The sequence below is a fragment of the Nelusetta ayraudi genome, unplaced genomic scaffold (assembly GCF_046127955.1).
Source record: "Nelusetta ayraudi isolate G7.1 ecotype Tasmania unplaced genomic scaffold, CSIRO-AGI_Nayr_v1 ptg000134l, whole genome shotgun sequence".
In the NCBI taxonomy this organism is placed as follows: domain Eukaryota; kingdom Metazoa; phylum Chordata; class Actinopteri; order Tetraodontiformes; family Monacanthidae; genus Nelusetta; species Nelusetta ayraudi.
In genome coordinates, this window is record NW_027466184.1 from 926,176 (window position 1) to 952,531 (window position 26,356).

The 26,356-nt window shown below is 46.4% G+C and overlaps 2 protein-coding genes across 2 annotated transcripts; both read left to right on the forward strand.

The window, feature by feature from the left end:
- The first annotated feature begins 228 nt into the window (after positions 1-228).
- Positions 229-7,447, forward strand: LOC142904879 (voltage-dependent calcium channel gamma-4 subunit-like). Its single transcript, XM_076051253.1, has 4 exons — positions 229-566; positions 3,860-3,943; positions 4,744-4,884; positions 6,044-7,447. Exons 1-4 carry the CDS (start codon positions 335-337, stop codon positions 6,580-6,582), a joined length of 996 nt encoding a protein of 331 aa, XP_075907368.1. The 5' UTR covers positions 229-334; the 3' UTR covers positions 6,583-7,447.
- A 9,920-nt stretch (positions 7,448-17,367) lies between these two features.
- On the forward strand, positions 17,368-25,528 carry LOC142904904 (voltage-dependent calcium channel gamma-1 subunit-like). The gene is made up of 4 exons (XM_076051302.1): positions 17,368-17,894; positions 23,864-23,938; positions 24,718-24,864; positions 25,207-25,528. The coding sequence occupies exons 1-4, from the start codon at positions 17,657-17,659 to the stop codon at positions 25,437-25,439; spliced, it is 693 nt and encodes a 230-aa protein (XP_075907417.1). The 5' UTR covers positions 17,368-17,656; the 3' UTR covers positions 25,440-25,528.
- Positions 25,529-26,356: the final 828 nt, after the last annotated feature.

Genomic DNA, 26,356 nt, shown 5'->3' on the forward strand with positions numbered 1-26,356 from the left:
CCAGGAAATGCGTCTCCCTTCTTCTTGTTTCGTTTTTTCCTCCGTATCTCCACCTGTGGCTCCGCTTAACTCGGACAAATTCTGACATCATCGCTGCTTTGTTACGAAAACCCTGATTTTTCTTCTTCTTCTTCTTCTTCTTCTTCTTCTTCTTCCTCCTCCTTCGCCTAATCTTTATTTTTTTTTGGGGGGGGGAAATCTTGTTTTTGGCAGCCGAGAGACCCCCTCCCTCCCACCTGGGGCGCGAGGAAGCGGCGCCCCCACGTCATCCCCACCCGCGCGCCTCCCATGTAACGGGTCCCCCGCGCCGCCCCGCGCCGCGCGATGCGCCGCCATGGCGCGGTGTGACCGAGGGGCGCAGACCCTGGTGGCCCTCGCGGGCGCCTTCGCCGCCTTCAGCCTCATGAGCGTCGCCATCGGCACGGACTACTGGCTGTACTCGCGCGCGCACATCTGCAACGCCACCAGCAACGCCACGGCGGACGAGAACCGCGCGCAGCAGGCGGCGCGCAAGGCGCGAGGCGACCTGACGCACTCCGGCCTGTGGAGGATCTGCTGCCTCGAAGGTCAGACACACCGGTGGGTGGGGGTGGGGGGGTGGGGGGGCTGCTGACTTTCTGACTTTTCTTTCTTTTTTTTTTGGTCTCTTGTTTGTTTCGTGTTATCGCACCCCACATCCGGTCGCCTCCTGACGCCTTATTTCACCTGGTGCGACTCAAGTTTTGCCTTTTGCGAAGTGCTGAGTGGTTGGAGGATTCTTTTTCTCACACTGACTTGAATCGGCAACATCTGAACAGACACCCGAGTTTTGTTTTTGTTTGTTTGTGTGCGTTTCTTTGTGACGACGCGTGAAGGCAAGGCAGACAACGAGCCACCGCCGAAATAAGACACACACACACACACACACACACACACACACACACACACACACACACACACACACACACACACACACACAATAGTCATTGTTGCGATGGTTTCTCTGCACGTTGCAACAATTTAAATCAAATACTGAAAAATGCGCTTTGCAAAGTTGAAAGACAGAAAATTGTTGCTGCGTAATTCCGCCTGTTTCTCTCCTTAACTGTTCAGCGCACCGGTGAAACATTGACCTGGTGCGCCCAAATCATTGAACACGTGTAATTCATTCATTATTTTCTCACTTTGATACTAGCAATAATATATATATATCCGATTCGCGTTTCCCCTCTTTCATTGCGCATGATTGGAATCTTCCACCCAAAATGTAATACAAAATTGACTGATTGAATAAATTGTGTTGTTTTGTTCTTGGTAGCAGACGCACAACTGCTTTTAAACCATTTTGTTTGATCTCGAACACAGAGTCGGTCATTCTTTTTTGAGTTTTTTTTTTTCATACTATTTATATTTTCTTCTTCGGTGAAGAAGCAAAGATTCGGATTGGTCGGATCAGTTCTCTGTCGATAATGAGGAAAAAGAAGGAGCGATCAGCGTGGCCCGTGTCGTCGCCATGCCGTCGTCGTTGTAGATGCTGTGGCGCTGTCCACTGTGGTGCTGGTGCTGAAACCCGGGGAGGGACAGAACGGCTCAGGTCGGCTCGGCGAAGCTGCTCTCAGCTGGACTTGTTCCGTCTGAACAGTTTTCCTTATGAAGGAGCCTCGCTGGCGCTGAAACTTTTCATTCTGCTCAAAACAACTCATGAAGAGAGCTTCTCAAGGTGGCTGCACTTCCTGTTTCTGAGGCAGCGCATTCTTAGAAGCGACCCCCCCCACCCCCCCCATCGCCCAGCCCCCGCCCCTACCTGCAGATGATGCAGTCCCTCCAGAACTCCTCTCCTGCTCCCCAACTATCTCTCTCTCTCTTTGTTATCACCCTGAATTGTGCATTGCTATTTATAGGTTTCCTGTAAAGTCAACCTAAAGGCTCTTCCTCTATCTCTCCTCTGGAAAAACAAAACAAAACAAAAAACGAACGTACCTGATCTTCTGTAGGGCACAGAGAGCTTCTTAACAATCAGCTCTTTGCCTGCTGAATCTGTGGTGGTGGTTGGGAAATGTAGGGGTGGAGGGTATGGGTTATGGGTTATGGATGCACTGTTGAACCTCTTGGCTCCGCCCCCCTGATGTTAGAAGATGTCGACTGATAATCAGTGGATTGAGTCAAAGTTGCAGCCGTCATTAAAGGTCCAGTGAGTCAGAATTTGAGATTTTGAAGAAGAAACAGCAACATCAAGTGGTTGCATTTGAGATTGTGACGTCTTTCACTCTATCTCCCCCTCTTGAGTTTGCCAGTGAACTATGGTGGCCAGCACACCCAAACCCAGATACCTTGGTCGCCTTCTTCTTCGTTGGTCTAGTGAAAACACAGTCACCCTAAATATGAAACTTGATGTCACACAGCTGGATTGTCCACACCAAGTTTCCTTAGAAATATGGTGGTGCAAGATGGCAGCTAACTGGTAGTAAGACCCTTGATCTATAGATATTATTATATATAAATAAGAACTGTTCTTATTGTACACTTTAATTAATGCATTTATGTTCAAATCATGCTAAATATTACACACTTGATTTTTAAATCTGAATTGTGATCTGTGGAAAACTAGTAAAAGTTCTGCTTTTCTTGGATTATTATCATTTTTTTTTAGCTTGTTTACGATTTCTTGCAGCACGCTGATTAGCTTGACTTTATGCTAATAACCAACATCAGAACATCTCACCACGGACAGCAGAGAGCAAATTTTGTGAGAGAATTTAATATCACAGCGCTAATTTAAGATTCCAGGCTCTTTGCACCTTTATGCCACAGGACTGCAGCCGCAGGTGCCTGCAGGTGGTGCTGGCTGAGGCGCAGCAGCTGCAGCAGCAGTCGAGGCAGCACGTGGCGCCCAAAAATCAGACGGCTTACTCTCATTTCAAAGTACAACCTTTCAATATTCATGACTCCCCAATGTTTTATTCTCTCTCAATAGAGCAGGGGAAGATTTTTCTCATGCAGAGCCGAGACCGACTTCTTTGAATAGAAAGAGCCCGAGGGTTTGAGAAGTTGAGAAACTCAAATGCACAGCAGTCGGTCCCCAAAAAAGTACTAAAGCAGAAAAACACACCAAAGCAAAGCAAACAAACAAACAAACAAACAAAAACATGTAAAACATTTGATCAGCTTAGTTTTTTTTTTGATGCGTCTTGCAGAGACTCTAGATGTTCTGAAATAATTGGCTTGGTTTTGCTTTAAAGGTCTGGAAAGATGCGTTAGCATAAAACAGCTATCAACAAAATGAAAATGACTAAAATGAAAATGACTAAAAAGTCACAGTCGTAAGTTCTAGTTTTGTTAATAATACATATTTATCTTTACATAATAAGCAGGTCTTCTTTTTCCTTGTTCTCTGCCTTGAAGGTACAGAAACAAGCAAACGTGACATTCCACCAATATTCCTCTGACCATGATGTTCACTGGAGCTGGAGCCATAGATCGTGGGATATGGAGAAAACATGTTGTCTAATGTCTATTGAAAAAGATCAAAAGCGTTAAAGCAAAATATGTGTCTTTGAAGTCCCACAGTATTTTGCTCTTTATTGAGACGACTCTTAAAACAATGAAAAAATTGATGAAATACAGCTACTTTTTATTTAGGTACTACTAATATAATTTCTTTGAGTCCGGAGGGCCATAGTTTGCCCCTACCTGCACTAGGACGACAATACATGACCATGAGATGGAGACGCCACAGGTGGTGGAACTTCTGAAGGGTTTTGTGGCTCCACCAGACAATCACGGGGGATTGGCTAGTTCATGCTAATATTGTTCTCTCTTTTGACTCGCTCGGCTGTAGCTGCCATCGGTCAAAACTCTCGACTTCTGGCTTCCCTTGCAGGTATCAACAAAGGGAGCTGCTTCCGAATCAATCACTTCCCCGAGGACAATGGCTACGACACGGACAGCTCCGAGTTCATCTTACGTAAGTCGTTGCAACCTCTTTAATCACTCCAAACCTTAATCCTCCGCCTACCCTCCATCCCCCACCCACCTCCACCCTTCCTGCTCCCCCGGCCCTCTCACCACAGCAGTGATGGAGTTATCACAAGGGTACTTAATGTGTCATGACACCATCCACCCATAGACGCCTGATCTCATGACAGGAAGTGGAGCTGTGAGGATGATGGAGTGTGTCTGATGAGTAACGGCGGCAGTCAAAAGCATCGACTTCAGCTGCAGGAATAAAAGAGGCAGGATTACGACGCTGTCTGGATGAAAAGAAACATTTCTTTGTCACTCCAACTCATAAAAATGCTAACTGTATGTCATAAACTCAGGGAATACCCAGTGAAATGTTTGCCGTCTATGAACTAAATTTGTCCGTAACCACCGCATGTGATTTTTAAATGTGGCTACATTTGTGATTCAGCAACAGCAGGTTATTTCATGTGGAAAAAAACGTCAAACCGATAAAATAGCCGTTGCATCGTACCAAAATTGCTGCATCTGCCCAAAGACTGGATCCAAAGACGATCTGAGTCTAAAAAAGAATGAGGCTAATACGGGAGCAACAACAGGACTTGACTGGAGTCCAAATTAATTGTAAAAGAAGAAAGAAATAGAAAAAATATATAGCCACAAATGTCAATTTTGTCAGTTTTGAGAAAAAAGTGCCCATTGGAACGGGGTACTTTGGGTGGCGAGCGTATCTGAGCGCCCAAAGACAAACTGATTCCTGTTTCATGCACATTCAGAGCGATGCATTTCGTCTCATGTGAACAGGAATCGTTCGAGCCTCCAGCCTATTTCCCATCCTCAGCACCATCCTGCTGATGCTGGGCGGCCTGTGTGTTGGCGTCGGACGCGTCTACAGCACCAAGAACAACATCCTGCTCAGCGGAGGAATCCTCTTTGTGGCAGCAGGTAGGTCCGTCCGTCCGTCCGTCCATCCATCCATCCATCATTCATACATTGATCTATATGTACACTCATGCATATCACCATCCATCCATCCATCATCCCTAAATCCATCAATCCATCCCTAAATCATCCATCCATCCAACCATCCCAACGTCATCAATCTATCATCCCTAAATCCATCCATCCATCCATCTTTTGCAACCATCCATCATTCATACCATGACCTATCTATACATCATGTATGTCATCCATCCATCCATCTATCCATCCATCCTAGTTCACTAGTGCAACACTAAATGCGAAGATGCTTCGTTATCTTTTTGGGTTGGATTTCAAAGACGCTCCTGCTTTTCCAGTTCCTCACACTATATATTTTTCAAAGCTCCTTCTCTCTTAAAGACATAGGAAATACGCTGCCTGATGTTTTTTTTTTTTTTTTCACATTCCTCTTTATCCACTCCTTTTTTCTCCTGAGAATTGGGGGGTGAAAAAAAGAAATGTTTGACTATGTTAGGAGGTGAAAATGAGCACAAAAGACGTTAATATTCAAATCGCATTCGGATTGTGAGAAAACCTTTCAGGTTTTATTCAGAGGATTTGACTTCACAGGAAATAACCAGCAGGGATAATGAGGGGTTGATGAAGATATGCTGCAGGCTCAGCGTGCTCACGACGTGCTCTATCATCCGTCCGTTGTGCTTCAAGGACCAGCGTGTAAATTTATAAAGAGATTCTAGCAGACCTCGCCGTCAGAATTTTAGGCTTCTGTTAAATCATCTACAGTCTGGCTGGATTGTGAGCTTGAATGCTTTTTCCTCGTTGAGTGGAACCGATGACTGTGACTAGAATCACACACGCCTCAGTTTTATTTACCCCTGTACTTCTTCCGGGGGGGGCTACGGGCTCAGTTAGTCATCCAACTCAGAAGTATTGTTACTCAGCGGTTTGAATCCCAACTCTGTCCACATGTCCAAGTGTCCTTGGGCAAGACAGTGGACTTCCACTGGACCTGATGCCACTTGTACGGCAGCAACAGCTACTCATTGGTGTGAATGAGAGGCTTTGTAAAGTTCCTTAGGGTAGCATGAAGGTACTAAAAAGTGCGACAGAAGTGCAGTCCCATTGTGCAGTTACCATTTGCCATTGATCTCTTCTTCTCCAGGCTTGAGCAACATCATCGGAATCATCGTCTACATCTCCAGCAATGCCGGCGATCCCAGCGACAAGAAGGACGAGGACCGCAAGAACCAGTACAACTATGGCTGGTCCTTCTACTTCGGCGCGCTTTCCTTCATTGTGGCCGAGTCGGTGGGAGTCCTCGCAGTCAACCTCTACATCGAGAAAAACAAAGAGTCGCGCTACCGGGGCCGGCACGACTTCATCAAAAGCACGTCCTCGCCCTATTCGCGCATCCCGAGCTACCGCTACCGCAGGAGGCACTCGCGCTCCAGCTCCAGGTCCACCGAGGCGTCCCGCGAGGCCTCGCCGGTGGGGCTGAAGATGGGCGGAGGTGGAGGCTTGGGGATGGGTTTGCCCATGGGAGACATATCCCTCTACTCCCTGAGTCGGGACCCTCTGAAGGCCGGCAGCGGGACCATCGGTCCATACAGCTCGGAGAGGGATTCGGGCTTCTTGCAAGTCCACAACTGCTTCCAGAAGGATTTTAAGGATGGAGGAAACAGGAGGACCACGCCGGTTTGAACTCCAGAGTTGCTGGTTTGTCGCGACTTCGGTGGAACTTGTTAGATTTTGTACAGTTGATGTGGCGCAGAACTCTTCCTATGAGCTCCGGGGTGTTTTCACATGACCCCCAATTGTTCTGGACCATGATCTCCCAGTGACACATTCGTCCTGGCATGTAGCCTTGGCTCCCTGAAGCCAAGTCTACGTGCCTATTATATACTGTAAGCATTGGTGTAAGCATTAGATACTGTAAGCATTGGTACAAATTGGTACACTCACTGTTAATATTCCATGTGGACGATGGATGTGTCTCACATTTTGAATCTCCAACCACGGACCTACTTCTAGGTTAACCACAAAGCTCCACTTCCTGACACATTCTGGATAGTTTTTGAAGAGACAGGAACTATGGGGAGTGCTTTTTTTTTTCTTCTTTTCTCCAGTTGACTACCTGCACGTGATTCACGCTACAGACCACCGGTCAGTAGCTAGCTGCCTTTGTCTTCAAACCACTCAAATACACTGGGTTTTTGGGGTCCAAGCAGAGCGCATTGCTAATGTGAAACCACCCGCTGTAAGGACTTTGGGGACCTTCGCAATGGAAAAAAGTGCCAATATGTGTTTGCGGTGAAACAGATGGGACTCAATATATAACATTTTTGCATTTGATGATATCTGGAAAGTGTAGGTTTTTTTTTTTTTTTTTTTTTCTTTTTAAATCTTTGAAGACCTTGACAGTGGCCACTGACTCTACTTTTACAACCAGGACACAAACTATATTGTCCTTGTTGTCTTTTGCGGTCTTGATATATTCAAAAAGTTTATGGAAATCTTGTAATGTTCACTTATGTACACAAAGATATTGATGGTTTTCTCTAAAGAATTCCTGTGTTATATTTTGGAAGTTATGTTTTGTTTCATTTTTTGTTTACTTGGACAAAAAAAAAAAAATGATATTAGATTTGCATCCAGAGCTGTTCCCTAAAGTGACGTGCGTGACGTATGCGAGTGTTTCTTTGTCGTATTATTGTAACTTAACACAAACGGTGCTAACCCAGACCCCACTGCCATTGAAACACTGCCTAATCTCAATAATCTCAAGTTTGTACGTGACTCCTACGTGTGCTCCCACTGTGTGTGTAATATGTGTGAAGGGGCCTCAGCCACTGTCGATATGTGTACAGTAAAAAATGTCAACAACAGGCCGGCAGTATGCAGTGTGTCTGTGTCCCGCGGCAGCGGCTTGCGCGGATCGCCCACTTTGCTCTCCAGGTGCTCAGGGACAAATTCATCCGAGGTTTTCAGGACAAATAAGACGTTTCCTCGCGCTGTTTTAACTGTTTTAACACCCGGGCGAGACAGACAGACGGTTGCAGCAGTGCGTTGAAACAGGTGAGATCGTGCCTGACGTGTTGCTGTCACTTAACATTTATCCCATTTATTTGTGTTGCTGGGTTTTTATATTTGGCACAGACTTCATGGGCAGGGAGAGATGCGGGTGGGTGAGGAGAGAATTGGGGTGGGTGGGGGCTGAGAATTCTAGGTACTCCTGTCGTTGGAATCATATACAACATGTTGGTGTGTTGGAAACAATGGACAAGTGGAGTTGAACTGAAACGACAGAAAAAAAAACGCAACATAATTTTATAAAGGATGCACCATTAAGGGGGTTCAAACTACTGTATTATATACTTATTTTCAGCCCATTAAAAATAAATATTTCACCATTTGAAAAAAAAGAAAAGAAAAGAAAATAGCATTATACATTATTTGACCCGCTCCAGCCCAATAGAGTGAAAATGTCTTGACTCGGCTGTGAGTGGGTTAAAATTTGGTTAATTTTTATTGGATAGTTGTAAACTTTATATTTTAATTTGTTTGGTTTTATGTTCATTTAATCTGATATATATAGATATATAAGTTAGATAAGACATCGAAACGGTACTGTTACTGTGGCCCAAAAACCATGATGCATCCCAAACCGTAGGAGAACTGTACCATTGCATCCCTAATATCTATATATATATATCTATATACATATAAGTATATATAGAGAAAGATAGATAGATAAAATGTTAATTTTATATATATACATATATATATATATATATATATATATATATATATATATATATATATATATATATATATACATATATATATATATATATATATATATATATATATATATATATACATATATATACATATATATATAAACACATATATATATATGTATATATATGTATATATTTATATATGTATATACTACATATATATATGTATATATATGTATATATATATATATATATATATATATATATATGTATATATATATATGTAGTATAGACCTGGTTATCAGGTTATATAGTAAGAACCTGATTCTAAGTATCTAAAATGACCGTATTATTTGGACATGAGCCTGAACTCACAGCGTCGGGACACGTGACGGCGGCTCAGCTCTCCGGGACGACTTGACATGAAGGAAGGGACGAGTGTCTGGAGCCGGAGGCGCTGGAGGGGATGCAGCCAATTATGGTGCGTATGTGGACGACACGATAGTTTGCTAACATTAGCAAAGTGTCCCAGACAGACAGACAGACAGGACTGACAAATGGGCATTAACCAATCAGACACAATCTATGCAGCTGTCTGGGCTCACACCGTTAAATATATCTTCGGAAGGGATTTTGTTCTTTTTTTCTTTTTAAGTTTAAAGCAAAATTGAAAAAAGTCGGCTGGGTCCATTGTGTCTCTTGCGCCTCTTTGCTTGTGGGGGGCACGAGTGTTTGGCTAATGGTGCGAAGGCTGATGGGCCTGTTGAGGTTCTGTTAACAGTGGGTGGAGCAGCAGCAGCAGCGTGTTGAGTGAGTGGACTTCTGCTCTGCTGAGCTAACAGGCTCCCCGATGCTCATCCAGTCTCGTCTCCGTCGACAAAGGGCCGCAGTCGCAAGTGTGATGCATGATGAGCAACGGACGGGTCGGTCTGAGTTAAGATGAGTCGCTCGCTCGCTCGCTCGCCCGCGTGATGCAGCTCACGCTCGAACGGGCCGAATATTTTTAGTTGGGGATGTTTTGTTTACTTCGCGTAGCAGCGAGTCGCCATGAGTGCAAATGTGTGTTGTGGCATGAGAGCGGCGCGGAGGAAGGCAGAGTCCTGAGTCAGGAAAGGACTTTGGTAATTTAGAGGTTTGCGAGCTGCCTCAGCAGCTTCACTCCACCAGCGACCTCGATCAAAGCCTGGCACTGCTGGTCAGACAGGAATGTTTGGATCGTGCCCTGAAAACCAAACGTGACTGACTGACTTCACCCGTCGACACACCTGTCTCACCCCACGACCTCTTAAAATGGCTGACACTCAGCCGACGCAGGTCCGAGGTTAGACCAGCCAGCATCAGCGAGGTCAAGGGTCACCCCCGAAGCCACCGTGTCAACGCCAAAGGCCAAACAAATGGGTGCGGGTGGCGGGCGTGGTTGGGAGTGACTCAACCAAAGGAATCATTTGGCTGCTGACAGGGTGAATCTTATAGAGTCGGTGACCTGGTCTGTTTGTTCATTTCTGTTTTTTTGTTGGAAAGATTGTGTTTGTTGTCTTTCCACGAAGTGATTTTGGTGCCAATGAATCAGGTGTTAAAACGTAGCGACATCACCGGTCGACGCTACGCTTTTTTTTGGAGCAACTGTCAACGACCTCCTGCATGTCAGCTGGTATTGGGATAGGAACGTCCCTCTGAAATGATGTTTTGAATTACAGTCTATTCTGCAACATAGCATCAGTTCACTTTGGAAAAAGATTAAAAAAAACACACCTCAAACCAGTGTGAAAACTTTTATTTCAGAATAAGAGGAAGTTTCTCTGTGAATTTTTCTAATGCGGCGACATAAAAAATGTGGAACGTCAACCAATATTTGTTGCTGAAAACACTGTCGGTCAATTCAGCTCAGACCGTGTGTATCTTTTTGGGTTTTGGTGCGGTTCCTTTTCACATTGAAATTTTCGCAAGAGTCCCAGGATTTGACAACAAACCCACATGTGTGCAAAGATCGTTCAATCATTGGGCAAAACGGTCTGGGGCGGGGTAACACGGTAAAATACGGAAAGTAAAAAATCATGGAGCTCCAGCGTGCTGCACTCGTTGTGCTCATAATGTTTGTTTTTCTCACACAAACAAAAGCGTTTGCAGCTAATTTGGAGCATCGGAGGCTTTTGATGCAACGTCGATTTTATGAGTTTAAAATTTTGCGACAACGAAGACTTTTTGCAAGAAGCGTCTCCTCATTGCTCCACGTTTGAACCACGACTCGTGTTCGCCTGACGGTCCGACGACGTACTACTAACCTTTCTACCATGCTAACCAAATCAATATTTCCCATAATGGCTGTGGCTACGGAAGCCTGTGACGTGTAAAAAAGTGTGTGATTTCACAACTGGTTCGCACCATGGTTCGTTTGGAACCAAACCGAGACCACCTCTCTGGCGAGGTCTCGGACCGGCTGTTTGCTCCGGACCAGAGTTCGCTGGTTTGCATTCACACCGGCCCAAAATGTCCGCACGAGGGACTTTTTTGGTTTAGTCCGAACCAAACAGGGCAGGTGTGAATACGCCCTAAAAGAACCAAGACATCAGGTGTTACCGATTCTTCCGACATGGACACGAAACCCTAAAAACCCCTGAAAGAAGATGCCGGCGCCTCAACCTCGCCACCTCCAGACCCCCATTAGGTATGCAAAGCATTTGGGAGAAGAGGCTGTGAAACCACAAATAGAATTCATTGGACTTGGCAAAAAACATTTCACTTTAAATGCAGCTTCACAGTTCAGACAGCTGCTGCTCACAGTGCAAGCGCACAGACGGTGCCGCCTTGCTATATATACACACACACGCACACGCATAAACACGCGTGTGCGCACACACACGCGTGCCCGCGCGTGCGCGCACACACACACACACACACACACAACACACACAAGTTCAATGGCATTTAGGTCCAATTAGGACACATTACATTGTGTTATTTAACTCTGACCTGCAAGGGCACTGGAACAACAGCTTGATGTCTGCAGTGCTGCACTCGACCGCTCGAGTGCAACTTTACGGCAATGAATCCTTCGAACCGAATCAATGATTCAGTTGATGCCCGTCTTATTCTCTGGCAGGAGAAGGCAAAATGTGCTCTTACAACAGAACGGCAGCCTCCCTAATGTGCTTCTGATGCACCTCTCGGCGGTGTCACATGAAAAATGGAATAGTTATCATCTACAGGGACTATTTCTGGACCCCAAGGTTGCTTGATGAGACTTTCCTTGCGGGGTTGTTTTTTTTGTTTTTTTTTCCTGAAGGTGCGTGAGATTGTGTTGGCTGCCAAAAAAAAATCACTCTCACGATCCATGCCAGCGTGCCACGCCCTTCGGTCAAGGTTCAGCGTGTTTAGTATTGCGTTAGCTGCAAGTTCGCGCCACAATAGTTCTCACCTGGAGCCACCTGAATACACTGCAGCTCAACACAAGCATTGGAATACAGGAGGTGCCGCCCGTCTCTTCTGCCTGTTACCATCTGTGGCGAGGAAATTGAGGCGGTTGCCTCCACCAAGTACCTGGGATTTCCCCTCAACAACGAGCTCGACTTGTCAGCGAACACTGACCACGTCTACAAAGAAGGCTGCGCTTTCTCGAGAGGCCGGCATCCTTCAACGTCTGCAAGAAAATGCTGGAGACGCTAATTAAAAAGGCCACCACCACTGCCAACGGCGCGGAGCAGGACTATGTGGCATCGGTGGGTGTCAGGAAAACTCTTTCCAATCTGCTCTCTCGATCATTGACACAGCAGCCACCCAATGCATGAACTGGTGGTGGGGCAGAGAAGCTCGTTCAGTGGGACGCTGCCGTCACTGAATTGCTCCACAGACCTTCCAACCTATCAGGTTCTTTAACACAAGTGTGTCCCACACGTGTATGCACATTCATGCACTTTACATCTTACAGTTCTGCATTTTACTTTCAAAAAAACTCAATTTTTTAACCTCAAATCTGCATTTTAATTATTCTTTTACTCCCAATTGCTTTGTTTGTTTCTTCTCTATTACTTTTTATGAACTGATTGCTGATGACTGATTGTGCAGCTGAGAAACTGAATGTACTTTGGGATAAATAAGGTAGTGTTCTATCTATCTATCTATCTATCTATCTATCTATCTATCTGTCTGTCTTTGTGTTCAAAGGCAACACTGCAAACTGCAACACAAGCAAACTGTTCAGCAGAAGACGGCAGTGAGTGGTTTGAATAAACCGTGAATGTGATCACGCAAACATTCTTCGGTTTATCTGCACAAACAGTTGCCGTGCGTTTCGAAAACAGAAACTTTGCACCCACAAGCTGCGACGAAGGGCTCAACTTGAATCTCCACGTCACTCTGCATTTGTTTTCTGTATAGATTCGCTAAACCTCTCCCCAACATCTAGCTCTTCATTAGGCTACACTGACGCCAGACTGTGTGCATTTCCGTCTGTCACCATCATCTCTAGTTAAGTGGCTGTCAGGATGGTCTAATTTGAGACGTCGCTGCTGCCCTTTACAACCACTTCCTCCAACTTAGTAAGTACGCGGTGAGTTCTACGATGTGTTGATGCTGCACAGAAGTGCATTCAGAGCCTTTTAATGGCCTTTGAAATTTGTATTTGATGGTTGTTCGCTCTTTAGAGCGCCACTGGACTTGGAGGTGGAACAGACAGTTCTTTGTTTTGTTTTTTACGCTGGGACACGTCAAGTATTTGCGCAATGGACCCGGAAACATTTACACCTGTCTAGTACATCTCTCTCAGCATGAGGGGTATAGGGGGTGGTAAGTGCCTGAGGATCATATGGATGAAGGGATTGGTTCCTGGCTGTGAACATGGTGTTCGTGACTCTTGGAAAATTTCTTTTTACTTCTTTCCTTTTTTTTATTTCTATTTTTTTTTTTTTTTTTTTTTTTTACGTTAGGCGAGTGTTTAAAATAGGACCCAGGCTGCTTTAAGGCGTAAATGAGTGGACATGCAAATCTTTAGACCAGAGTCTTTTGAGTCATCTTTAGAGTAAATGTCTCCATGTGTCAATGGCAAAAAGTGCATACGTGCATATTTTTTCAGTAAAAAAAAAAAAAAGAGACAGAAACAAAAAACTTTGGTTATAGTAGATGAACCAGTTCCGCAAAGAACAAGATTTGCAATGTGGTCAAGTGACAAAACGTTTGTTCCACCAACCTCAACCTCAGGTCACAATAAAATATCCCATTGATCCCATTTCTTCCACAATCAAAAACACGGAAACCAGGAAAGAATTCCAGTTTGCCCTCAGTGCCACCAACAAAAAAGCGAGAGGTGTGTTGTTGATAGGACGACTAGACGGAGAATAGTCACAAGTTTGCAAGTTTACAATCAACTTTTTTAGGGACTGTCACATTAAAGAAACTCATCTGGCCATATTGTCCTCTATTTTAGACAAAAGCAAGTACTGAGTTCTACTGTTGGCAACAAGAAGTATTGAGCTCTACTGTAGACACCAGGAAGCATCAAGGTCTCTTGTAGACACCAGGAAGTATCCAGCTCTACTGTAGGCAACAGGAAGTATCCAGCTCTACTGTAGACACCAGGAAGCATCCAGCTCTACTGTAGACACCAGGAAGCATCAAGGTCTCTTGTAGACACCAGGAAGTATCCAGCTCTACTGTAGGCAACAGGAAGTATCCAGCTCTACTGTAGACACCAGGAAGCATCCAGCTCTACTGTAGACACCAGGAAGCATCAAGGTCTCTTGTAGACACCAGGAAGTATCCAGCTCTACTGTAGGCAACAGGAAGTATCCAGCTCTACTGTAGACACCAGGAAGTATCCAGCTCTACTGTAGGCAACAGGAAGTATCCAGCTCTACTGTAGACACCAGGAAGTATCCAGCTCTACTGTAGGCAACAGGAAGTATCCAGCTCTACTGTAGGCAACAGGAAGTATCCAGCTCTACTGTAGACACCAGGAAGTATAAAGGTCTCTTGTAGACACCAGGAAGTATCCAGCTCTACTGTAGGCATCAGGAAGTATCCAGCTCTACTGTAGGCATCAGGAAGTATCCAGCTCTACTGTAGGCATCAGGAAGTATAAAGGTCTCTTGTGGACACCAGGAAGTATCCAGCTCTACTGTAGGCATCAGGAAGTATCCAGCTCTACTGTAGGCAACAGGAAGTATCGAGCTCTACTGTAGGCAACAGGAAGTATCGAGCTCTACTGTAGGCAACAGGAAGTATCCAGCTCTACTGTAGACACCAGGAAGTATCGAGCTCTACTGTAGACACCAGGAAGTATCGAGCTCTACTGTAGACACCAGGAAGTATCCAGCTCTACTGTAGACACCAGGAAGTATCGAGCTCTACTGTAGACACCAGGAAGTATCGAGCTCTACTGTAGGCAACAGGAAGTATCGAGCTCTACTGTAGACACCAGGAAGTATCGAGCTCTACTGTAGGCAACAGGAAGTATCGAGCTCTACTGTAGGCAACAGGAAGTATCCAGCTCTACTGTAGACACCAGGAAGTATAAAGGTCTCTTGTAGACACCAGGAAGTATCCAGCTCTACTGTAGGCATCAGGAAGTATCGAGCTCTACTGTAGACACCAGGAAGCATCAAGGTCTCTTGTAGACACCAGGAAGTATCCAGCTCTACTGTAGGCATCAGGAAGTATCCAGCTCTACTGTAGACACCAGGAAGTATAAAGGTCTCTTGTGGACACCAGAAAGTATCCAGCTCTACTGTAGGCATCAGGAAGTATCGAGCTCTACTGTAGACACCAGGAAGCATCAAGGTCTCTTGTAGACACCAGGAAGCATCAAGGTCTCTTGTAGACACCAGGAAGTATCCAGCTCTACTGTAGGCATCAGGAAGTATCCAGCTCTACTGTAGACATCAGGAAGTATAAAGGTCTCTTGTGGACACCAGAAAGTATCCAGCTCTACTGTAGGCATCAGGAAGTATCCAGCTCTACTGTAGGCAACAGGAAGTATCCAGCTCTACTGTAGACACCAGGAAGTATCGAGCTCTACTGTAGGCAACAGGAAGTATAGAGCTCTACTGTAGACACCAGGAAGTATCGAGCTCTACTGTAGGCAACAGGAAGTATCCAGCTCTACTGTAGGCAACAGGAAGTATCGAGCTCTACTGTAGGCAACAGGAAGTATCCAGCTCTACTGTAGACACCAGGAAGTATCGAGCTCTACTGTAGACACCAGGAAGTATCCAGCTCTACTGTAGACACCAGGAAGTATCGAGCTCTACTGTAGGCAACAGGAAGTATCCAGCTCTACTGTAGGCAACAGGAAGTATCGAGCTCTACTGTAGACATCAGGAAGTATAAAGGTCTCTTGTGGACACCAGAAAGTATCCAGCTCTACTGTAGGCATCAGGAAGTATCCAGCTCTACTGTAGGCAACAGGAAGTATCCAGCTCTACTGTAGACACCAGGAAGTATCGAGCTCTACTGTAGGCAACAGGAAGTATCCAGCTCTACTGTAGGCAACAGGAAGTATCGAGCTCTACTGTAGACATCAGGAAGTATAAAGGTCTCTTGTGGACACCAGAAAGTATCCAGCTCTACTGTAGGCATCAGGAAGTATCCAGCTCTACTGTAGGCAACAGGAAGTATCCAGCTCTACTGTAGACACCAGGAAGTATCGAGCTCTACTGTAGGCAACAGGAAGTATAGAGCTCTACTGTAGACACCAGGAAGTATCGAGCTCTACTGTAGGCAACAGGAAGTATCCAGCTCTACTGTAGGCAACAGGAAGTATCGAGCTCTACTGTAGGCAACAGGAAGTATCCAGCTCTACTGTAGACACCAGGAAGTATCGAGCTCTACTGTAGACACCAGGAAGTATCCAGCTCTACTGTAGACACCAGGAAGTATCGAGCTCTACTGTAGGCAACAGGAAGTATCCAGCTCTACTGTAGGCAACAGGAAGTATCGAGCTCTACTGTAGACATCAGGAAGTATAAAGGTCTCTTGTGGACACCAGAAAGTATCCAGCTCTACTGTAGGCATCAGGAAGTATCCAGCTCTACTGTAGGCAACAGGAAGTATCCAGCTCTACTGTAGACACCAGGAAGTATCGAGCTCTACTGTAGGCAACAGGAAGTATCCAGCTCTACTGTAGGCAACAGGAAGTATCAAGGTCTCTTGTAGCCACCAGGAAGTATCAAGGTCTCTTGTAGCCACCAGGAAGTATAGAGCTCTACTGTTGGCAACAGAAAGTATTGAGCTCTTCTGCTGTCGAGATGAAGTATCAAACTCTACTGTAGACACCAGGAGGCATTGAGCTCTACTGTAGACACCAGGATGTATCAAGCTCTACTGCAGGCGACAGGAGAGTGAATCGCAGAGGGAAATCTTAAGCGTTGTGTGACAGCTGGAGCTGCGCTGCTTGTCTTTGTAAACAAATCCCCTTCCTTGTAAACAGTTTGCTGAGACAAACACGAGGCCAGGCAGTCACGGCGGACGGACGACTGAAGAAAACAGCCAGCGAGGACACACTGCACGCCGAGACCACGTCTGTTCTGAGTCCGTTCTAGGGCAAGGAAAGAGTCGTTCTTGTGACGTCATGTCCCCCGCCACTGGTGGATTAAAGCTGTAACTAAATAAGCGTGCAGTCCGGCAACTTGAGTCCCGCAGTTACATTTATAGGAGCTCCTCCCCAACACGGCAGCACCAAGCGGGGGCAGTTGGTTTGGTCATCAACTCTCCTGATCTGCCTCAACAGCTGTAAGTCTAAACTTGCTGTAGTTGCCCCCACCTCCTGGTCCCGCGCCGGCTCACAGTGAGCAGCCAGAGTGCGAAGGAGGACGCAGCAGTTGGGCCCCTTTCCCTTCGGACAAGAAGTGCAGACGCCAGCCGTGGGCTGCGAGGACTCAGGAGGCTCACCGCCACCGCCACCACCGCCGCCGCCGCTGCTGCCGCTGCTGCCGCTGCTGCCGCTGCCAAACGAGACGAAGAAACTCTTGGGAGTCTCAACTTCACAATATCCAGATAGTTTTCTTTCTTTCTTTATAATTGTCATTTGAGTCAGAAGATCAATCATGCACAAGCGCACAAAGGTGAATATCGCCATCTTCGTCCTGCTGGTGGGCATGGCTTGCATGTTCACGGCAGTGGTGACGGACTACTGGGCCGTACTCAGCCCGCGCATGACTAACGTCAACCAGACCTGCGAGGCTGCTCACTTCGGCCTGTGGAGGCTGTGCAAGAAGCAGATTTACATCGACTCGGAGCACTTTGTGGAGGGGAAAGGCTGCGGACCCATCAGCCTGCCAGGAGGTGAGTTTTGTTCCGGCCAAAGTTCCAAAGTTTTTGGAAATCTGCTTGAATGAATGTTGTTTATCTGTGGGTTGTCGGGTGGCCAAGCGCCTCTTCGGAGTCAGGCTGTCATGAGGTCCTGTGGCTTCTAAGAATAGAAGGCCCAAATGCAGGCAGGCAGGCGTGTCAGGCGAGACAAGTCACATGACGTTAAAAGATTCCCAACCTGTTTTCATCCCTGCTCTCGGTATCCCGTCGTGCTCCCAGCGAATCCCTGCCTCCTGAAGGCGCCCTCAACACACTTGTAAAGGCTTAAGGTTTTTACATCCACAGATCACCGCAAAGTCTTTCTGAGGAAGGTTATTCAAGGCAAACACACACATACGCACACAAACACATAGGTGTTAAGTTTAGCTGCTACTGACTTCTGGTATCAAGCAGGAAACAATTCATTGTGGCCAAAATACTGGATGTGGTGCAATTTCACCCTCAGTGTCCCTGCTGGTATGCCAGGTATCCCTGTCCAAGATCTCTTTGTTAATTCTTAGATCAAGGGCTAAGGTGGAACGCCTGTCTGAGCTCAATCCAATTTCATCCCTTTACTCCGAATCACCTTTTAACAAATGTATGTTTTTGGTTCCTCGTTCCTCTTTGGGTTTTGGGGTAAAAAAAAAAAAAAAAAGCAAAAGCTTTCCTTGAAAACATTTTCTAGAGTGTCTTACAAGTGTCTCTTCGGTGGCTTCCATATCTACAGGCACACTGAGCAACAGATGTAAACACTTCCCTTATAATCAAGATTATTACATTGTTGTTAGTTTGAAGCTGTTCCAGTGGCTGATGGTCTTTACTCCCTTACAAAAGGCAAATTACATTAGACACAAACATTCTCAGTAGTTGTCTCACTACTGTACTACTACCAACAAATTCACCCGAGACACACACACACACACACACACACACACACACACACACACACACACACACACACACACACACACACATGGCACAAGATTCATGTGTCGCACAAGTGTATTATCCCAAAATAAGTCCTGGCTGACAGCTTTAGTTAGACGACTGGGAATCCCAAACACCGTCTTCACTGCTGGGTCCCTTCACCAGCCGATGAGATGCCCCCAGCCAGCTTGATTTGCTCAGGAATGGAAGGCGTGCGGCTGGACATACCAGGTCCACCTTGCCCACCCACACGTGCAGCATAAAATTCAACCGATTACACCAACAATTGCAGGTGCCTCACAGTGTTTTAGTTCGCTCGAAAGCGTGGAGTCCCGACCCTTTGGCTCCTACGCCGATGGAGGTGTGTCGTTGTTTCACAGACCAGCCAGAGCTGCCAACACCAACTACACTGGCCTGAAGCAAACAAGTGTGTTGCGACATTTCCATTAGTGTCCCATTTGTTTCATCGGGGGCTTATTGCTCTGTTTGGAAGAGAGCGGTACTGTTTATCATGGCCACAAGTCCTCAGCAGCAAAGTGGCTCACTGATCCAAGCCAGGTCTTTCAAACTGAGCGCGCGGCGGTGGAGACACACAATCAGGAAACATGAGCCGAGCTGGGGGTTTTTTGTTTGGGGGGGGGGGCAGGGCGGGGGGTGTTCGACTTCAATCCTCTCGCACGCCTTCCCCCAACGGCCAACACGCCGTTGGATTATCCAGCGTGCTTCCAAATGCGGCCGCTGATTTGATCGAGTAACGTTCTGCGAAGTGTCCCGGCCCGGCAGCTGGTGCAGTTAAAATTAAAAGCTAAATTGTATATCGTAAATTGTCAGCTGTTCCACGGCTGCGATGGGTCGAGTTTTCACGCCGCCGCCCAGCAGCGCCCATCTCTGTGAGTGACGGCGCCACCTGGGGCCGTCGCAGACATTTTCCCCACGCGGTGTCGTGTGTCCCTCTGCAGACCCCTGCAAAATGACTTCGCATTCCCAAAGGGCTACTGGGAAGTGCCCACGCTCCGATGACACATTGGCCCCCAAAAGTTAGCGATCGTTTACAGGGATGAGGGACCGTCGGTCAGTTCCGGAGAACTTTAATTATCTCACTGGGTATGATTAGAAAGCAGGGGGGTGGTTTGTTGACCAGCTCAGGGGTCTAGTCGTAGAGTGTCCGCCCTTAGACTGGGATGTTGTGGTTCCTATCCTCGGCTGGGTCATACCAAAGACCGGAAAAATGGTGGCCATTGCCTCCCTGCTTGGCACTCAGCGTTTGAGTATTTGGGGTTGGACTTGGGGGTCTAGATCACCCAATGATTCCTGGGCGTGGCATCGCTGCTGCCCCCCCCCCCCCCCCCCTTAGGGGATGATGGGTCAAATGCAGAGGACAAATTTTGCATCCTTTGGGATGTGACAATCAGTGGGACTTTTTTCTTTTACTTTTCCCTACATATGGAAGAATCAAATGGTTGATCCTGCAATGCTCTTTTTATTCTCCATTGTCAAATGTTCTAGGGGGCCAAACAATTTGTTTGTACTGCTCATATTTCATTTCAAGACTCCCTGGCAGACCTTTCTTCTTCTTTTTTTTTTTTACTCTTTCAAATTCAGATGTATCCATCTTTCCAATTGTGTTAAAAGTTTTTACCTAATTTTTTGTGTTTTGTTTGAAGTTTTGTGAAAAGCAAAAAAATATTGTGTGGCAGAAAAAAAAAACTAGCGTGTAGATTTTCAAGCACTATATTTTAATGCCCTCTCAAAATAAAAAAATGTCAAGTTAGCTCTGCATTTTAAACTAACTGAAAAGTGAATAAACACTCAGTTCTAAACCGCTAATCCCTCTTCCGTCGCCGCCGGCTCTCCGGAAACCTCTTCGGGAGGTGTTTCAGAGCCTGTCAGCTGCGACCAGTGGGGACAGAAGCAGGCGGGAACACGGCCAACGGGTCAGCAGTGGAAACTAGCCTCTCCGCTTGCTCATTATTAAAACTGCGTAAAAATGTGCGCAAGTCAACTGTTCCGCTGGTAAACAAAAACAAACTGCTCTCGGTGTTGACAGGCGGATGAGTCCGTGTTTGTTTGCATGTGGGATCAGTGGAGTGAAATCAAATCCGGATCACTCACTTGCTGCGTGGATATGTAACACTAAGACTCGAAGCAGCAGCAGCAGCAGCAGCGCGAGAAAACGCACACGTCTGTGTGTTTCTCGGATCGCCCGGGCGCACATTGGAAAACCGCACGCACGCAGGGCCGGACTGTGTGTGTACTTTTCATTGGGAATGCACTTTGCACACTTTGCTTGTGCACTCAAAGCGTGAGCACGTGGACATGCCTGGACGACGTGGTCCGTGTAGTAGCATAGAACATTTCCTCAACCAAGTCTGGACTCAACGTCCCCATAAGAACTATTAGTCCCTTAAGTTCCTATTAAAATGAGTTTGTACATACACACATCTCACACCGTCTCATGACATATCGACGCCTCTCAAGAACATCCATTTATTTCTTGAAGGTTAAATTCCAGTTTATTGACTGATTTTCTCTCTTTCGTCGTTTTTTCCCAAGAGTCCTGAAAACGCAGCTTTGCGACTGTGCGGATAAACACTCATGCGGCTTTCTGGGCTTATGAGAGGGTTTTTTTTTTTTTTATGAGCATAATTAGCTGCGCAGGCAGCTGAGTGTGGACAGAAAGCTGCTCAAGCCCGACGAAGAGCCACTTCAAGTCCTCGCGTCTGTCGAGCCGCCGCACTTCAGCACCAATCAAAAACTGGAGACGCACTTTTCCCGAGCGAGGAGCTGAGGGGAGGTGGTGGGTGTGTGTGTGTGTGTGTGTGTGTGTGTGTGTGTGTGGGGGGGGGGGGGGTCATTTGAATTTTCTTCCGGACATGAATATTCAATTTGGAACCAGGAAGTTCAAAGTTTCCTCAAGTTTTGAAGGCCACGTTGGGCTCACGAGTGCAACGACTGGCTGTCGAGCCTTATATGCAGAAAAGCAGGAAGGTCTGTTGCTAAGTAACAACCTGCTTTTTTGTGTGGGTGATTTTTTTTTTTTCTTTTTTGGATGTCCAGTTCCTGTCCTCATTCATAAAAGCATCTCGCTTCTCCCCCCTCCAGCTGACATCAGACGAGGCGCCGCATTAAAAGCCGGTAATTACCGAGCTGGATTTTGTAAACACGGCCTTATTAGCTTTTAAAAAAAAAAAAACACAAAAAAACACAAAAACCTGACTCTTCTGTTTTCCCACTCGACGGCCTCCTGACACGCTGCTCAGGTTACTGTCACGCTTTTTCCCTGCCACTTTATTTTTTTTTTATGGAAACTCAGCATGGGTCACCACCACCTGCCTCGGATGTTTCAACATGAAAGCAAGTCGCCGCCGCCGATATGAAATACATATATATATATATATATATATATATATATATATATATATATATGTATAAACAGCAAAGGGGGAGAAAAGGCGGATTAAGCAGATGTGTTTGTGACAGGTGAGAGTTTCTTTGCATGGGTTCACGTGTGAGCAGCGTCTCATCCGAGCCACTGCTGGCTTCTGCTTTTAGACGCCGTTTCAAAAAAAATACTTTTTTAAAATTAATTAATTAATTAAATAAATAAAAAAAACAAATAAACAAATAAATAAAAGAGAAGAGTGGAACAAGCCTCCACTTGCCGTAGCATTAAAGTGAATCGGCTGGCGTGCACAAAGAGCCTTGCGCTTCATTTGCACGAATCCCCTCCGGCCTTCACACGCTGCGGTGCAAAGTACCGCCGCTGAAGGGCTTTTATTGGAAATTGGGATGGGCTGGGTGGGGGCGGGGCCATAGCCAGACCAGGCGTCAGGCTAGCGTTTTATTACCCAGCTGGTGTTAAACTGCCGGGGTCGACATATTTAACTGACTGGAGACAGTGTCGAGGGTGTTAAGGTTTTAGCAGCGTATCGACGCCGTCGGCTGTCGACAGGTGGCGGCGGACGGCCCCAAAAAAAAAGTTCCAAAGCTGAAAGAGTATTTGGGGCAAAGCTCGAAAATAGCGGCGCAAATGTTTCATTCAGGGTCGTGGCTTTCAAAGTGGACGAACTAAAAGAGGATCCCGGCCGGATCATATCTGGAAATACTTTCAATTAACGACTGAACATCAGAGTCATGGCGGCCGAACGGTAATTCTGAAGTATCGAGCGCGACAAAGGACATTCATATTGATTGACATGGGGCTGCAGAGACCGAGGCCAAACTTCGGGTGAATAACAGCTGGTCGTTAAGGTCCAAAAATGTTGGGACATATTTTTAGGGTGAGTGTTTGAAACCATCGCATCAAATATTAAAGGTCCAATGTATCATATTTGGTTTGATTTAAGATTTTTACATCGGTAAAAACTTGATATACTGCCCATAGATACATGAATAAAGTCATTTGGTTTCCCTACCCATAAGATGGTTCTTTCTTATATATATGTACATATATATATATATATATATATACACGAGAATATACATAGATCAAGGATCTTGCACGCAGTTAGCTTCCATCTAGCGCCACCATTTTCCAAGGAAGCCTGGTGTGTCCAATCCAGTATCCATATTTAGGGTGAAGGCTGGCGACTTCAAATAAACCAACGAAGAAGAAGTTGATGAGGTATCCAGGCTTGGGTGCAGAGGCCACCGTAGCTCACAGGCAAGCTCAGGAGGGGAATGAAGAGTGGAAGGCGCTGCAATCTAAAATGTAACCACTTGGTGGGACCACTCGCTGTTTCTTCTTCATAATCTCCATATATTACACACCTAACCTTAAAATTCCTCCCAGGAAATGGGACTATTTTTTTTTTCTAGAAGCTTCCAGATTCACTGATTTGGTTTGTTTGGTTTGTGTCTCATCTTAACTGAACGTACCTTTCACCTTTCACACTTCAAGTCCACTGGCAGCCAGTGATCCATCACAGTTGTCAGTATTTTTATGACGACAACAATGTGAACAGTTTGCCTTTGATCAGAAATGAATGGCTGAAACTTTACAAAACCTGATTCATTCTTTTGCTTCATGTCTACAGAGGAAAACTGTACGTATTTCCGACACTTCACTCCAGGGCAGGACGCCGAGATTTTTGAATACAAAACGCAAAAAGGTGAGTTTCTCCATCAACTGTCTCATATCGTGGTGATAATGCTGTGCAGGGAGGAACTTTATCCACCAGGGCGTTCTGGAGTTGTTGGGTTGTGTTCGAGGGAGGGCGACCAGAATCGTTTTCCACCCGTCAGGCCTCAAAACAAACAGCTGAAGATAATTAAAGAAGGTGGATGGAAAGTTTCTGATAGAAAGTGGATCTGCCCACATGATTGGAAGGATCATGGCAGCAAGGAAACTTGCTGAAATGTTGACTTTCCCTTTTATGTAGCTTTCAGTAATTTGGGACGACACAGCCGAGACTTATACTGAACCGAAGTCCTGCTGATCGGGTGTTTGATGAGCTCCAGCAAAAATTCTGGCATGAGCCATTTGTTCGCGCCATGATAGTGCACGAGCTCCAGTGAGCACGAGGACGGGCAGTGAAAAGTGTCACCGTAAGAAGTACGAAAAAAAGATACATCAGAAGTCGTCCCATAAAGACGACAATCATGGATGAATGTGATTTCAGTTGATGTTGATGGCTGAATACCGATACCAACCGAATACCGATACCAACCAAATACCGATACCGACCACATGCCGATGATAATTTACCAATATTGTACCGCTCCTATTGGCTGGTCCTGGTACTTTCTTTTTTTCACAAAAAAATGTTCCAAAGATGTTTATACCTTTAGAAGTTACCCGGATGGACAGACAGGTTGAACGTACCATCGCGAACCCCCGTGACGTCACTGCCGCTGTTCTAACGCCGTCGTCCTCTCTCGGTCCCAACAGAGTTCAACATCTCGGCGGCCGCCATCTCCATCTTCAGCCTGGCCTTCATGATCCTGGGCTCGCTCTGCCTCGTCGGCTCCTGCTCGGGGGAGGGCCGGCGGAGGGACTACCTCCTCAAACCAGGCGGCATGTTCTTCGCCTTTGCAGGTAGGTTTCGCTCAGTCAGTCGCTCCGAGGCTCCGTCCACCACCAACCCTCACTGTCCTCCCCTCCCCCCTTCTTCCCGACTGTGAATGAATGACGAGCTGATCGAGATGTCAAATGTGGCACTGTTTCTTCTTTGTTCTCACGTTATTTTATGCGTCACTGTCGACGGGACTGACTGTAAAATGAATTGCTGTGAACCTGAATCTGGATCTGAATTTGGATCCGGATCTGGATCTGAATCTGGATCTGGATCTGGATCTGAATCAGTCAGAATCTGGATCTGGATCTGGATCTGAATCTGAATCTGAATCAGACTCTCCCCTCCACCCCGCCCCCAACCAGGACTCTGTGCCTTCATCTCCCTGGAGGTGATGCGACAGTCGGTCAAGCGGATGATCGAGAGCAAGGAGACCATCTGGATGGAGAACCACTACGGCTGGTCCTTCGCATGCGCCTGCAGTGCCTTCGTGCTGCTCTTCCTCACCGGCATCGCCCTCCTCATCCTCTCCATGCCCCAGATGCCCCGCAACCCCTGGGAGACCTGCATGGATGCTGAGCAGGACCAGGCCGAGTGAGAGGAGGGCGGAGACACTGGCGGACAGACGCAGGACGGGAGTTGTTGTTGTCTCTTATGGCTTCAGGTGTTTGGACTTTTTATTTTCATGTATTTGGGAGGTGTGTGGGGGCGTGAACAGGAAGTGAACATGGCCTTGTGAGGTCAGGGGTCAACAAGGGGACGGGCTGTTTTGTCTGAGTGTCCGACGTCTAAGCGGGCCGCTGCCAGGCTGGTCCGTCCCACAAACCGCAAACTACTGACGGTGAAGTAACTGCTGACGACAAACTACTGATGACAAGCTACTGAAATTAAAGGGCCCTTGTGTAAAATTTACTGGCATCTAATGACAAGAAGTTCATAGCGCAGTCTGGCCGCCTCCTTCCTGGTGGGCCTAGCCTGGTTGGTCATGTGATCGCCACTTGCTCATCAGCTTGTTGATTGGCCCCGTTCCCTAAGCGGTGGTCCACCTATCAGGACAGTGTATTTGTCAGATGAGCAGCTGGGTTGGGTGTCTGTGATTGAATCCCAGTCTTCAGTGGTTACCTTCAGTGGTGGCCTTCCTCCAGGCTGCCCCAACAACTCAACACAACACGGTCGACAACAACAACAACAACAACAACTAAAACACCAGTTCTTAAGGGTCGGGGAAAAATGACCCCCTCTAAATGCTGCTCATCTGAAAAAAAAGCTCTCCTGACAGATCGGACGCCGTCGGGAAAAAGGAACAAACTTTCGCCGATGCCACAAAGTTCCAAAACCCTCCGACTTCTAATGAAACGACAATTAATCCGCGAGTCAAACGGACGAAATAAAAGCTAAAAAAAAAAATTCTGTTTCAGCCAAACAGAAAACCGCAGCCAGCCAGAGGAGGAGACTCACTGTCGTTTTTCGCGAGCACAAAAAAAGAGTCAACCACGCAGAAGAGCGTTAGAGCGT

Bases quoted from the DNA above. Each gene is read 5' to 3' on its own strand.
- LOC142904879 (XM_076051253.1), top strand. From the start codon at position 335: ATGGCGCGGTGTGACCGAGGGGCGCAGACCCTGGTGGCCCTCGCGGGC. The intron at 3,944-4,743 runs GTAAGTCGTTGC...TCATGTGAACAG, and splicing joins CAGCTCCGAGTTCATCTTAC to GAATCGTTCGAGCCTCCAGC. The intron at 4,885-6,043 runs GTAGGTCCGTCC...CTTCTTCTCCAG, and splicing joins AATCCTCTTTGTGGCAGCAG to GCTTGAGCAACATCATCGGA.
- LOC142904904 (XM_076051302.1), top strand. From the start codon at position 17,657: ATGCACAAGCGCACAAAGGTGAATATCGCCATCTTCGTCCTGCTGGTG. The intron at 23,939-24,717 runs GTGAGTTTCTCC...CGGTCCCAACAG, and splicing joins TGAATACAAAACGCAAAAAG to AGTTCAACATCTCGGCGGCC. The intron at 24,865-25,206 runs GTAGGTTTCGCT...GCCCCCAACCAG, and splicing joins CATGTTCTTCGCCTTTGCAG to GACTCTGTGCCTTCATCTCC.